This window comes from Spodoptera frugiperda, chromosome 8 (assembly GCF_023101765.2).
Source record: "Spodoptera frugiperda isolate SF20-4 chromosome 8, AGI-APGP_CSIRO_Sfru_2.0, whole genome shotgun sequence".
NCBI classification, from domain to species: domain Eukaryota; kingdom Metazoa; phylum Arthropoda; class Insecta; order Lepidoptera; family Noctuidae; genus Spodoptera; species Spodoptera frugiperda.
Genome location: NC_064219.1, coordinates 4,232,609 through 4,244,525, shown reverse-complemented (window position 1 = coordinate 4,244,525; position 11,917 = coordinate 4,232,609). Strand labels below are relative to the sequence as shown.

Below are 11,917 nucleotides of genomic sequence, written 5' to 3'. Positions count from 1 at the left end.
TTTCTAACCCCCAAAAGGTCACCAACGTATTTGTAACGCTTGTGGTGTTTCGGGTGTCCATGGGCGGCGGCGATTACTTGCCATCAAGTGATCTGTCTCCTCGTTTACGAGGCGTTTACCATAAAAAGATCTCTGATTTAATTATAGATACTTTGCTTGTAAGAACATTAAATCAAGTTCTCCAATATATTTTTGTAACAACGTTCTTATCGCTTTAACACAGACTAGATCAAGTCCTCTATACATTTAACAGTTTTTACGATCGTGAATCACTGTCTTCTGGTCCAGACGCTTCGTTTGTTATTTCACCGCAGTATTTTCATGAGCCCCCAAAGAATCTCGATCAGCTGAATCTGGCGAATCGTTTTATTTTATTATCTACCAAACTCCTTTCCGTTCTATCACGAAACCTTCATAAATCTCATCTTATGAATACATTTCTTTCTTTATGTTTGTCATTTTTTGATTTATTTAAACAAATATCGGTTTTGGAATATTCTGGGGTTGTTTTTCCTAGAAAGTTGATATCGAAACTTCCTGCTGGCTTCGTGTAGATTAGATATTAGGGATGTAATGTATGGACAATGTTTTAGAATTTATTTCTGTTTTGTCACCAGCTCTGTAATGTACAGCGTGCATACCTTCACTGCTCTCATTCTGTACCGTTTTAAAATTCATGATTGACAGCCGAAATGGGAGTGCACCGTTGTTCACTCCAGAAACATCTCTCTCATATGTTTGACAGACGATATCTTCATTATTTAATGTTGTTTTTATTTTTTCTGTACCATGATGTATTTGTATCGTGATGACTACAATTTGTATGGATGTGCACTTATAAACGGTAGGCACAATTATATGCTTCGAAGCGTTTGTGATTACTTAATCGTTGTTTATATTTTTATAAGTACTATTATTAATGCAACGCTTGTAGATTCCTCATACGTTTGCATAACAAACTATGTTATATTTTCCTGTTAATGTTGCAATTAAACTGTACTTATTTTAAAAACATTGTACTAATCTGGCAGTGTATAATCATCGATGACAGTTATGTTTCGTGAAGACGATGATGCAAGCTGTGTGCAATGACGTCCGAGTCACGTAGCCCGTCAGAACAAGCCGGTGTTGGGGGGTGGGGCCGGGTCGACGGCCAACAAGCGGTCTCCTTTGCCCCTAATTGCACAATAGCTTGCAGCTCGCGAAACGCAGCGCAAATTTCACGAAACACAGCTAAGTTGCAACTCGTAAGCCAATTAGCATCGCCATCTTGAATACAATATGCTAACCGCCATAATTGTCAGCCATAATACTTCTCCAATTAATACTTTAAAACTTGTTTGCCACGCTGTCACTCGCCAAACACGCCTGCGGTTATTTAATCTTGTTTAAGTAAACTTTGGTAAAAACTGGGACTCTCAAAGCGGGACAGGATAGCATTCTGTCACGTAACACGAGCTCTCGGAAGTTCACTAGTCACTCCAAAAAAAGTGAGAGCCACAGGATCGATATGAAAACGTTTCGTGCATCACGTAGGCACTAAAATTCGCAAAACATGTGACGAATCCATACATAGATATAGTAAAACTAGTATTTTAACAGTACGTGCTAAGTATCAGGAAAACTACTGGTTCTTATTCATCTGTTTTATTAATAGATGTTGCTGAGGTAAACGAGAATCCAATAGCGTAATCAAAATATGCCATTGAACTTAATTATATTTCAAATCTACTCAAATATTTTATTATGGTTTTCATATGATAATTGTCAATTACTTATTCTCAAAATAATTTCAGAATATTACATCAGACGATTGCGACTAGTTGTAAAACATTGAAGTTAGAACTGCGCACGCTCTGCCATTGAAATTCACACGACACAACCGTGAGCAGTCCCATAGTGAACAGTTCACAATTGCAACTCCTACTGTAGTCACCAGTCACATTCAGATAATAATACCACAAATCAATTGGACCAACAAATTGGCAATGAAGACATTTAAACCAATATCATAAAGTGTTAAATCCTCCATAAAATACGATTTTACAGTGCAATAAATTACAATATCATAGTTCGGACGTTAGTAGCTGGGGCCCCGTATCTGGCATCGTCAGGGTCCATTAGAGCTCGGTGTTGAATTACGCGGCTAAATTGTGGAACAACGCGGCTTCATCGTCCAAACGTATCGTGTATCGTGTCTGCGTCTGCTGGTTGATGGATTGGCAAAGTGAACCTATTCATTTTATCAACAAATACCTTGATTGAGGCAAGTGTTTCATGTGTACTGATATAATGACTATTGTTCGCATTTTCTTCTTCTGGTTGGCGAGAAATTTCTGTTTTGTTCTTCATTTCATCATGTGTTCTCTGTTTTGGGAATTAATTTCTTAATTTTATAGTTTCACATTTTTCTCTAAATCACAGTATAACTTTTAGTTCCATTAGTCCATACATTAAATAGGCACTTATGAAATGTTAGTCAGTTCATCAGTGAAGCTAGGTACTGGTTCCAAAATGTAGATTCGTATGGAAAAGAAATAGCTAAAAGCCTCATGAATTCATATAGTCCCATTGTGTAGTCGAGGAATGCTTTCATTACTTAAGTCCGGAGAAAATTATGCCATGCTGTTTTCGTTAAAAAGGTGTTTATTAAACGCTGCAAATATTTTGGGAGATATACCTAACTTCATCACCTTTAAATCCGTATAAACTGTTTATTTGATTCCGAAAACCATGGTAAACATGAACACGTGTAACGTGCTAAATCGATATATCATAACACTTTTTTTACTACTGCAAAATGAAACAAACTTAAATAGGTCTCGGTAACCGCAATGCATGTTTTCTGAAACTCTCATTGCATAAAGATAAGGTAATAAGATTGTGTAATTAAACCGATAATGAATAGTGCAATAGGACTAATGCACTCAAAATGTTACTTATATTCGAACAGGAAACAAACCGGGTTTAAATGTGTCGCGTTCATTGGCCTGTCCGGGAGCCATTGTTCTTAAAATAAGTGCTTCACAACTTATTACAATAATAATAATTCGAAATCGATCAACAACTTCTAAGGTTCAATTCCAATTAGATTTCGTAACTAGGGCATCGTTCATAACTGAGTGGACTTAAGAAATATTATTCTTAATAGTTTCTAAAATCTCAGCTGCAGAAGGCCCATGTGTCTTGTTGTTATGCCGGTAATTTTTGCACTTCTTATCAGCAGTTTTATGAATGGGATATCAGTTATCAGAGCTCTAAACATCCCGGCCATGTGGGTATCACTCGTTAGTAAGGTGATATCGCATTAACCTGTTCGTGATCGGCGCCACTAGAAACACCGGTGGTTCGTGAACTCGATTATAAGTCGCGTGGCTGTCGAATGCGTACCGGCTATCCTCAAAAATTTATCATCAGTTGGTATCGCGCGACGTTGTAATGTATGTGTTTAGGTGGGCCGCGTCACGAGTGCGCCGCCGCCGCCGCCGCGCGTATCATTCGTGCTACAGACTTCGACGCAAACGTACACCCTACGCGACCACCCTACCGCCCCCGACGAACTCGCGCTCCCGATCAGCTGTTCGCTGTATATTCTGTAACACGCCGGCGTCTCTCAACATAGACAAACTTGTTTAACAACACATCGATACGCCTATCGCATCATGGTAAGGAACAGTGCGATATTTAGTGACTGTGAATAGTGCATAAATAGTGGATGTGTTCTCATACTAGTGCCTGTTTACTATAATCGTGATATAATCAAAACATAGACGATTTTAATAGCAGAAATATTTACGCTGATTGAAACGATTGTGGTTTAAAGCTGTGACAATTCGATAAATAAGTAATATCGTAGTCTTCGATCGATTGAATTTGAAGCGAAACTTTTCCATTAACAACAATGACGATGTCTATATTCTTGCATTCAGTTCTCACTAAACATTCTACTTACATAATATTGATACCTATCTTCATGCTGTGTTGGCATATCGATTTTAGGAAACGCACGAGGTTCTTGCATATTGTGTTTATTTGTTTACTAAAGTAAGTGAAGCTTGGTCGTTTTCGTGTGTTTTAATATTTTTATGTGAATGCATTCTCGGAGCGAGTGGCGAGTGCGTTTGCGCTGATGCGCCTTGTCAGTGTGTTGTTTGTGTGAGACCCGCTAATTTTAGCGGTACCCGTCCCCCGCAGCCGTCAGCTCGGTTACATAAGCGCGCCACCGAGCCGGCCTTGACTCCCGCGCCGCACTTCTACTCGATTGCCAGCCCGATATGCTGATTCTCCAACTTGATTTAATTTAAACGACCGAGATCTATGTATTACAAAATTGATAACTTGCATTGTTGAATCACAACCGGTAGCTGCAATCTCCTCATTGTGGATGTGGACCTCCGCCAGCTTTAATAGTCGCTTGGAATTCTGTTTGTATTTCTCTGTTGATTTAACAAACAAGTGGCCACCCTGTTGGTGACTTGCAGTTTAGTACACATTGTTCGCTGCCGGCTCAGAAAACATGGAGCTATGGTAATTGTATGACCCTTCACAACGAAGTGACTCGATAGAGTGCACTTTATCAATTTATCGTTCAAAATTTCCATAGCGTGCCTTAGAAAGTTGGTCTGACTTAGATTATTAATTTAATTTGAGAATTTTTATCTTATCGCCATCTTTGTCGCAACTAATCACCAAATATTTATCAATTTTGCGTCTACCATGTCTGGCACGTAAGATTCAGACTTCACCGTCCGCAAAATGACTAAACGATCAAAACAGGAAAATCAGTCTTCCTTTTAAAATTGCAACTTATAATTTTCCAGTGTCTTGGGTATGTTTACAAAGTATTGTAACAGAGTAACGTATTTAAGACAATTGATGTCCAATGAGGCTGATGTGTTAGGCGTCACGAGTCGACCTCGACCGTGGAACATGTAATTGTTGAATTGCGTTGCCCATTGAACGGTATCACGGTCAAGGTTAGCGAACAGCTGTTCTCTATTTCTTTATATCCAAATTTTTCAGTTACGAAACGTTGTTACTGTAATCTCTTTTCTTAATCTTGGTTTATTTTAGTGCATTAGGCAAAGAATTCTTATCTCGTTATCTAATAGATTACTGTTTCTATAAAAACATCGTCCACAAAAATTGGCGCTTTCTTAAAGATAGTAATGAATTCTATTTTACAGTCGTATTTATACGACTTTTATTACAATACAATGTTGCTCCAAAGACCTCCAAGGAGCTTCATTTAATGTTCAATGTAATTTATCGAACGATTCATTTAACTTCAATAAAATTGAGCGAGTTTTCCGTTCGATTGTAAATTCAACCAAAACACTGTGAGTCTGTGACATTTATTATGATTGTTCAATTGTCTTCTGTTTAGTAGAAAGCAAGCACAATTTTGGGAACGTGACATGTTTCGTAAAAAGTAAATCAACCCAATAAAGAAAATAAACTAAAGTTAGAAGAAAATGTTACGCGTTACGTAAAGTTTTAGGATAGTCTCATCGACATTAAATCTGTCTGCTGTTGTAACGTAGACACATAAAATAGGTGATATTTCGGCGGTGTCTGATTGCTATAAGACGGAGGATCTGAATCTGAAGCCTTCAATCGATAGGCATACCTCGTGGCTCTGGTGCGCGCGCAACATCCCTTCTCGCACTCCTGGTGAATGGCCGGTCTGGAGAAAACAAGGGGTCTGATCGGGGGAGCGAGGAGCAAGGTCGTTTGCAAGGCCGCAGTTACTACCATCATTACATCTCTTTCCATCCCAAAACATTGCCAGTCCGCCATCTCACTCCCACAAAATTCACTTTCGAAAACATTGCGTAAATGCAAGGACCAAATAAAAACATTCCCCTAGCACTTTCTGTCTAGCCTACGTTATGTCTGGATTCAGTGTTTCAGACGCAATTTGATAATGGAACGTGACGTTATTATACTAGACATAACTGTTTGGTTAGTGGATGAGCCGAGATAAACTGAAACTGATGACTAAAAAGTTGCGTAACGAAAAAATAAACAACTTTTAATTTGAAATCGGTTCATCCATAAAAGCTGGAAGATTTCTACTACCTGATGCTTTATAGTTGTTACTACTGACTACTTAGCTCTGCCTAACACTAATTAGTGCTCATTATTTGTAGGTATGTGTAATTTTCCATCGCAGACTTTATTTATAGTGTCAATGAAAACTTGAACCGTAACTATTGTCAACAACATTTTATCGCCTAAGTATTTGCGTATCAGTATCAGTGTTGATTTTGATATCATTGACGCAAATATGTTCCGCAGGGCCAATGTTTAGGTTATCTGATCGGGGGATGTTCATTAATTAATCCTAATATGTTCTTGTTATCGCTTTAATAAAGACCCATGAAGATCTATCTGTGCAGAAAAGGTCGCCAAATAGGAGTCTCGGGTATATTTCCCCGGCCCATTTCGCGCACTTTTGTCCCAACCCATAACTTTTCGCAATACTGCTAGACAGTTGGAAGTTAATATAATTTTAGCTTTGCTCTCACTGCCAATAAAAAAGGGAATTTTCTCTTTAAGACTTTAAAAGCAAGACTTTTTATGAACATTATTACTTTCTTGTGGGCTGTTAAAAAGAAAATTTGACGTCCCTAAAAATTAAATTTTTGGTGTAACGAAAAGAAAAAATGTTGTATAGTTCCTATTATTATTATGTAACCTTGATTTACTACAGTTTGTAAATTCTATGATTAAAATAATTACTTTTATAATGCTCGTAATCAAACCAAACGAACATAAAAAGACTTTACTGAAGAGAATCGAATTAGGTTGAATTAGAACAACGCACAAAAGCTAGTCTTTAATTATATCAATTCCTCGTCTATTAGATATTGTTGTTTAGAGACGTAACATGTAGATAATCTATTCTTGTTCGTCAGTACATACAATGTTTTGGTGGGATCTCGTTATCAGGTATCGCTACAGTATGGTCAAACGGGAGTCAGCTGTGGGACAGTGCGCACGCGTTGATTGATGACTCTCCTCTCTGTTCGTGTACAGCTTGTTGTGTTATAAAAATATCTTCGTCGTTTGTTCCAACGTCTTCAACATAGACATGTTAATTGTTTGAACAATCCTAATTACCTCAGGTACGGATAATAGTGCATCGTTTTTCATATTTCCTTTTTTCACTTTTATTACATCAGCATTTCTATTCTCGTGTCCATTCCAACTTACTATTAAATTAATATACCCAGTAACAGTACAATTGTGTCTTCTAATTTTATTATTTCCCCAAGCGCTAACAATTTTAGCTATTAAGCTAATGTTAACTTTATCCTTTTGACACTTTCCTTGTTTGTGGTTCTGAATCATGTGGCTTGCATCAACTACCATTGGCAGAGACTAGTCTAGACGTGAAACAAATTAGTGTTTATCCATCTGTAGCATAATGTGTGACATCGAGCTCACATGTAGTGTAGACCTACGTCAACCTTGAATATTGTTGACTGATTACAAGCTATTGTATATCTTACACCGCGACGCCAAGATGTTCTAACTAGTGTACTTATGTACTTCACTATTCACACTTCCCGCGACTTCATACGTATTCAAAACCGATTACTATTGGAATGTTTGATTCTCTCTTGACTAATGACCGTGCAGTTTACTTTATAGTCCATTATACCAAGGCACTTGTATGACGTACATCTCATTTATGTTCATACGTGTTGACTGTAGACCATGTCACTCTATACCCACTGTGGCCGTCGTGGCCTGTGGGGCCAACATTGTGTTATCATGATCCTTGTTTTCACAGTGGCATCGAGTGCAAAGATGACGTGTTCGCCGCACACCAAGTGCAGTACGCGGACTTGAAGCCCTTGCTGGCCCCAGCGGCGCCTGTACCCGCGCCCGTGTCGGCTTTGAACCAATCTGAGCACACACCAAACGGCGCAATAGTCGCCATCATAAATCCGGAGGAGAAGCGTCCTATACCTGTCACAGAGCTCATATTCGCTCCGCGAAAGAAAGAAATGAACAAAGGCTATCTCATGTTCTCCCAAGACGAGGGACTTACAAGTGAGTGGCATAAGAACTTCCAAAGCTTAGGTATCCGTTGTTGCTATATTAGTTGCCTGTCATGTGACAGGATTGCTTTGCTATACATTTGCTGTTGATGTGATAATAACATTCGAGTTGTTTACAGTGCTTAAAGACGAGCCGGAAGATCTGACACACTTGGCACCCACTGCTGGCGATGCTTGTATACCTCTAGAGAACAGTCCCTTCGACATGTTCGACGAGTTCATTCTGAACGATAACTACTGCAGCCTACTGGGGGATGATTTGGCTAACGCGTCGCCGGTAGACTCTTTAACGCCAGATTCATTATTGTTGTCTTCTCCCGAGCCACAGGTAGGTCAACATTTCATTAAGTGTTTTAATATTATTTTATTCATTTTTACTTTTATTGGATTCTCATAATATTAATGTTTTCAGGAAAACGATTCGTCTTGCGAACAGTCCTCGTTGTTAACAGAGCTGTCACTTGATGCATTTGACAGCAACAGGTCTGATAATGACATTGATGATGGAAATTCTCCCTTCATCCCGGCCAGCGATGAGCTGCCGGTCTTGGAACCAGCAGTGATGTGGGGTGCCTTGCCTGACAATGTAAGCATGGCAAGGCCACAACCCACAGAGATGCAGACCACCTCCCCGGCCCCCGCGCTGCAACGCCTATTAACGGCCACCACCACGGGACCACCACCACAAGATCTCATAACCAATATTTACTCTGACCAAGGTATTATTACGGCGTTGCTCATGGAAAATTATATTGTTTTCTAATATCTGCGGTGTTTATAATACAAGTATTACCTTCAACAGGATTACTGCCAATTAGGAGTGTGTCATCATGGGATACGGGGGTCAAGAGAGTAATGAAGCAAGAACAGGAGCCGTGCGCAAAGCGTATAAAGCGCAGCCCGTCACCGGTTCAGTCGACGACGCCGGCACAGTCGTCCAGCGTCCTCATGAACCTCCTGGTGAGCGGCTGCGACGTCGACGCCGGCTACATCTGCATGGTGCAGTGCCGGCCGCGACAAAAAGCAAAAGCCTGAGGCGATCGCCTCCACGACTCTAAATAAACTGTGATAACGCGCGTCCAGTGTTCAAACTATTTGCCTGTATACCAGTGCTATCTCACAGAACTGTCTGGTCGGTTTAATACGAATTAATGTTAAATACAGTGCCGTCGATACTTGTGATATTACCGTATACATGTACCAGTATCTGACTGAAAGTCGCATTGTAAGTGGCGGGAGTCCTACGAGACAATAAGCGTCGGCACGAGCCAGATTAACGTCTGCCGAGGCAGGGCTATAACGTGAGACGGCCAGTCGAGGGGACTTAGGGCTAGGGCTGGTTAGCTTAGTTAATCTTCCACGGTCTTGCAATCTCGTGCTTGCGCCTCGAGGCGTATCAGAATTAGTTTTAGATAGGTTTAGCGAACCTACGATTTAGTTTAATGGTGTATATTTGAAGCAATCGTTTGTTGAGTTTAGTGGATAAGTTGAACGTGCATATCGTGTTGGTTATGTGAAGTATCGGTATCGTTCCTAGGTTACTTAGTTACCGCGAGAGGCCCGCCGCGCACTCAGTCTTATGTTCGTAGCTGGAACCCAGTCAATATTAATAGTTTTAATATTAACCCAGTACTCAGAGGTTATCGCTATTTATTCGTTACTGTAAGTTACGTTAGTCGAGTAATCTTACTTCACATCGATATAGGTTTAGTGATGTTGTAGTATTGTTCCGAAGGTTATGTATTTTGTTGAGAGTTTGTTGTAGCGTGTGCTCCCGGCAGTATGTGTCACATTTCACTGCCAAATGATACAAAGTACAATTTGAACAAAGACTAGAGTTCTATTACAGTTTACGTTCGTCTATGGAACATTTGGATGCCTTTACATTTACAGTGAGCATGTATTTATATGGACGAGTCTTCAACGATGAACTAAATATAAGCAATTATGAGATACTCGAACTTTTAGATTAATATAATGCTTGGCAATTGTCATCGCTGTATATATTTATCGAAATTGAAAAGACGTAAACATAAATATGAGTAATCATTGTTATTTTAATATATTTATAGTGTGTATGGAAGGAATGTAACTAGAGAGTTGTTTATTTTTCTGGTGAGATGTAAAATATAGTGAAGTTGACAAGAAAATATGAGAAAATAAAAGAGACAAAAAATAGTTCTGGTTAAAATGGTGCTCGTTGATTTTTTATTACCTTTACCTTTCCTTGCAATCCTTGATCAGCTTTAACCGACTGTGAAACATTGACAAATATAATAAAAATAACCCAAACATTCGCTTGAAAATTATAATGATGAAAAGGTTGGATGTGTAAAAAATATGGATTTAAATTTACAAACCATACATGACGCAAACATCAAGATATTCCTTGAACAAACAGTATGGAAAAAGCAATCTTATTATTTAAATTATTCGTGCTACGGAAAAATGCAAACAAATGTTATTTGCAGCCATTTTCCAAGTATTCTGACCACGTGGAACGTTTTCAACGAAATTTTCGATGTCGAATAACATTTTAATGTTGATTTAGGAATAATTCTGTAACTTTTGCTTGGTAGTTTTGATATTATAAGTATAAAACTAGAAATTAAACAAACCTTTAGAGTTTATTTAACCTATTCTAGTTTTGTTCTATAAATGAGAAAAGTATCAATATTGAAGTAAATTTTAAAAATAAGTACATATAGGGTTTACCGAGGCTCCGGTTCGAAAAGCAGGCGTAGGAATGGGGTGGTTTTTAGTTAGTAAGAGTTTGACAATCCCTCTCGCCTCGACTAAGGCAGGATAAGTCATAGGATGATTTACCCCCCTCAAAAAAGTCGAGAGACCTCAAAGTTTTTTGAGATCCAAAGTTAACTCAAGGATTTGAGATAATCTCCCTTCATTATCTAACTTAATTCCTTTGGCTTAAAGCACAGAATGACAAGGAATGAGGGTTGATTGAAACCTTATTAAACCATTAGCTTCTGCCTGCGCAAATCAGGTCATGCCCTCTCTGTATACCAAATTTCATCAAAATCTGTTCAGTAGCTTCAGCGTGATTGACGGACAAACAAACATACCCTTGTGGAAACTAAGAGATACAATGTTATGTTATAAAGATTCTATTTTCCTTGCTTCACATTTACGAGAAATACAAATTCCTCTTCAAAAACCTACATTAGCAATTTTGTAACACGATAGATAACAATGAATACTATCTGCGTAAATTAACATTTAAAAAAGAAAACTACGCACGCCTATAATTGTGTGAGTGTGACAAAGTATGGAAAACACGAGGTTATCGCGTATTCAGCTTGTTGTAACCAAATACTTAGTTAGTTTCTGAATGTAATTATTATGAATAGGGACAGAATATCTAAGGACTAATGGGCACGTTGCGTCATTTGACGAAAACATGCAACCGCAAAAACAAAACGCGGATTTAAAACGTGGTCGCTTCCTGGACAGTTTTCATTGTTTCTAATGCACGATATACCCCTTACGATTTAACTGTGCCCTTTTTTTCTATTCTATATTCAAATCAATTATACCTATACAGTTCGACTGTTTGCTCTATTTAAATCTGCACAGTTATATGGTAAGGTGCGTGCATAAGCAAGATGCAAGCATTTGTCGTTTGTAGGCTGCCTATTGTTTGTGTAGGATGCATGCACTCGTCAAATGACGCAACGTGAACGTTACCCTTACTGTAATACATAAACATAATATACATAAAGAGAACTTATAGAATCCGTGATACATAGTTCTAACTCACTTCTAAAGTTAATAATTTTCATCCCACTATAAATCACTGCCAAAAACATAGTTACCCAAATATCACA

General features: G+C 38.6%; 1 protein-coding gene across 11 annotated transcripts in view; it reads left to right on the top strand.

The window, feature by feature from the left end:
• Window positions 1-11,917, top strand: part of LOC118275745 (hypoxia-inducible factor 1-alpha) — a 104,523-nt gene that overhangs the window by 86,481 nt on the left and 6,125 nt on the right. For 3 of the 11 annotated variants that reach the window (XM_050695371.1, XM_050695364.1, XM_050695367.1), the window contains exon 11: window positions 8,875-9,032. The exons of 2 other annotated variants lie outside the window; for them this stretch is intronic. In XM_050695371.1, coding sequence (XP_050551328.1) covers window positions 8,875-9,032 — 158 coding nt within the window. Of the gene's footprint in view, window positions 1-7,801; window positions 8,065-8,191; window positions 8,401-8,484; window positions 8,792-8,874; window positions 10,269-11,917 lie in introns of those variants that run through there. 6 more of the 11 variants (XM_050695372.1, XM_050695369.1, XM_050695363.1 and 3 more) reach the window with 4 other exon arrangements.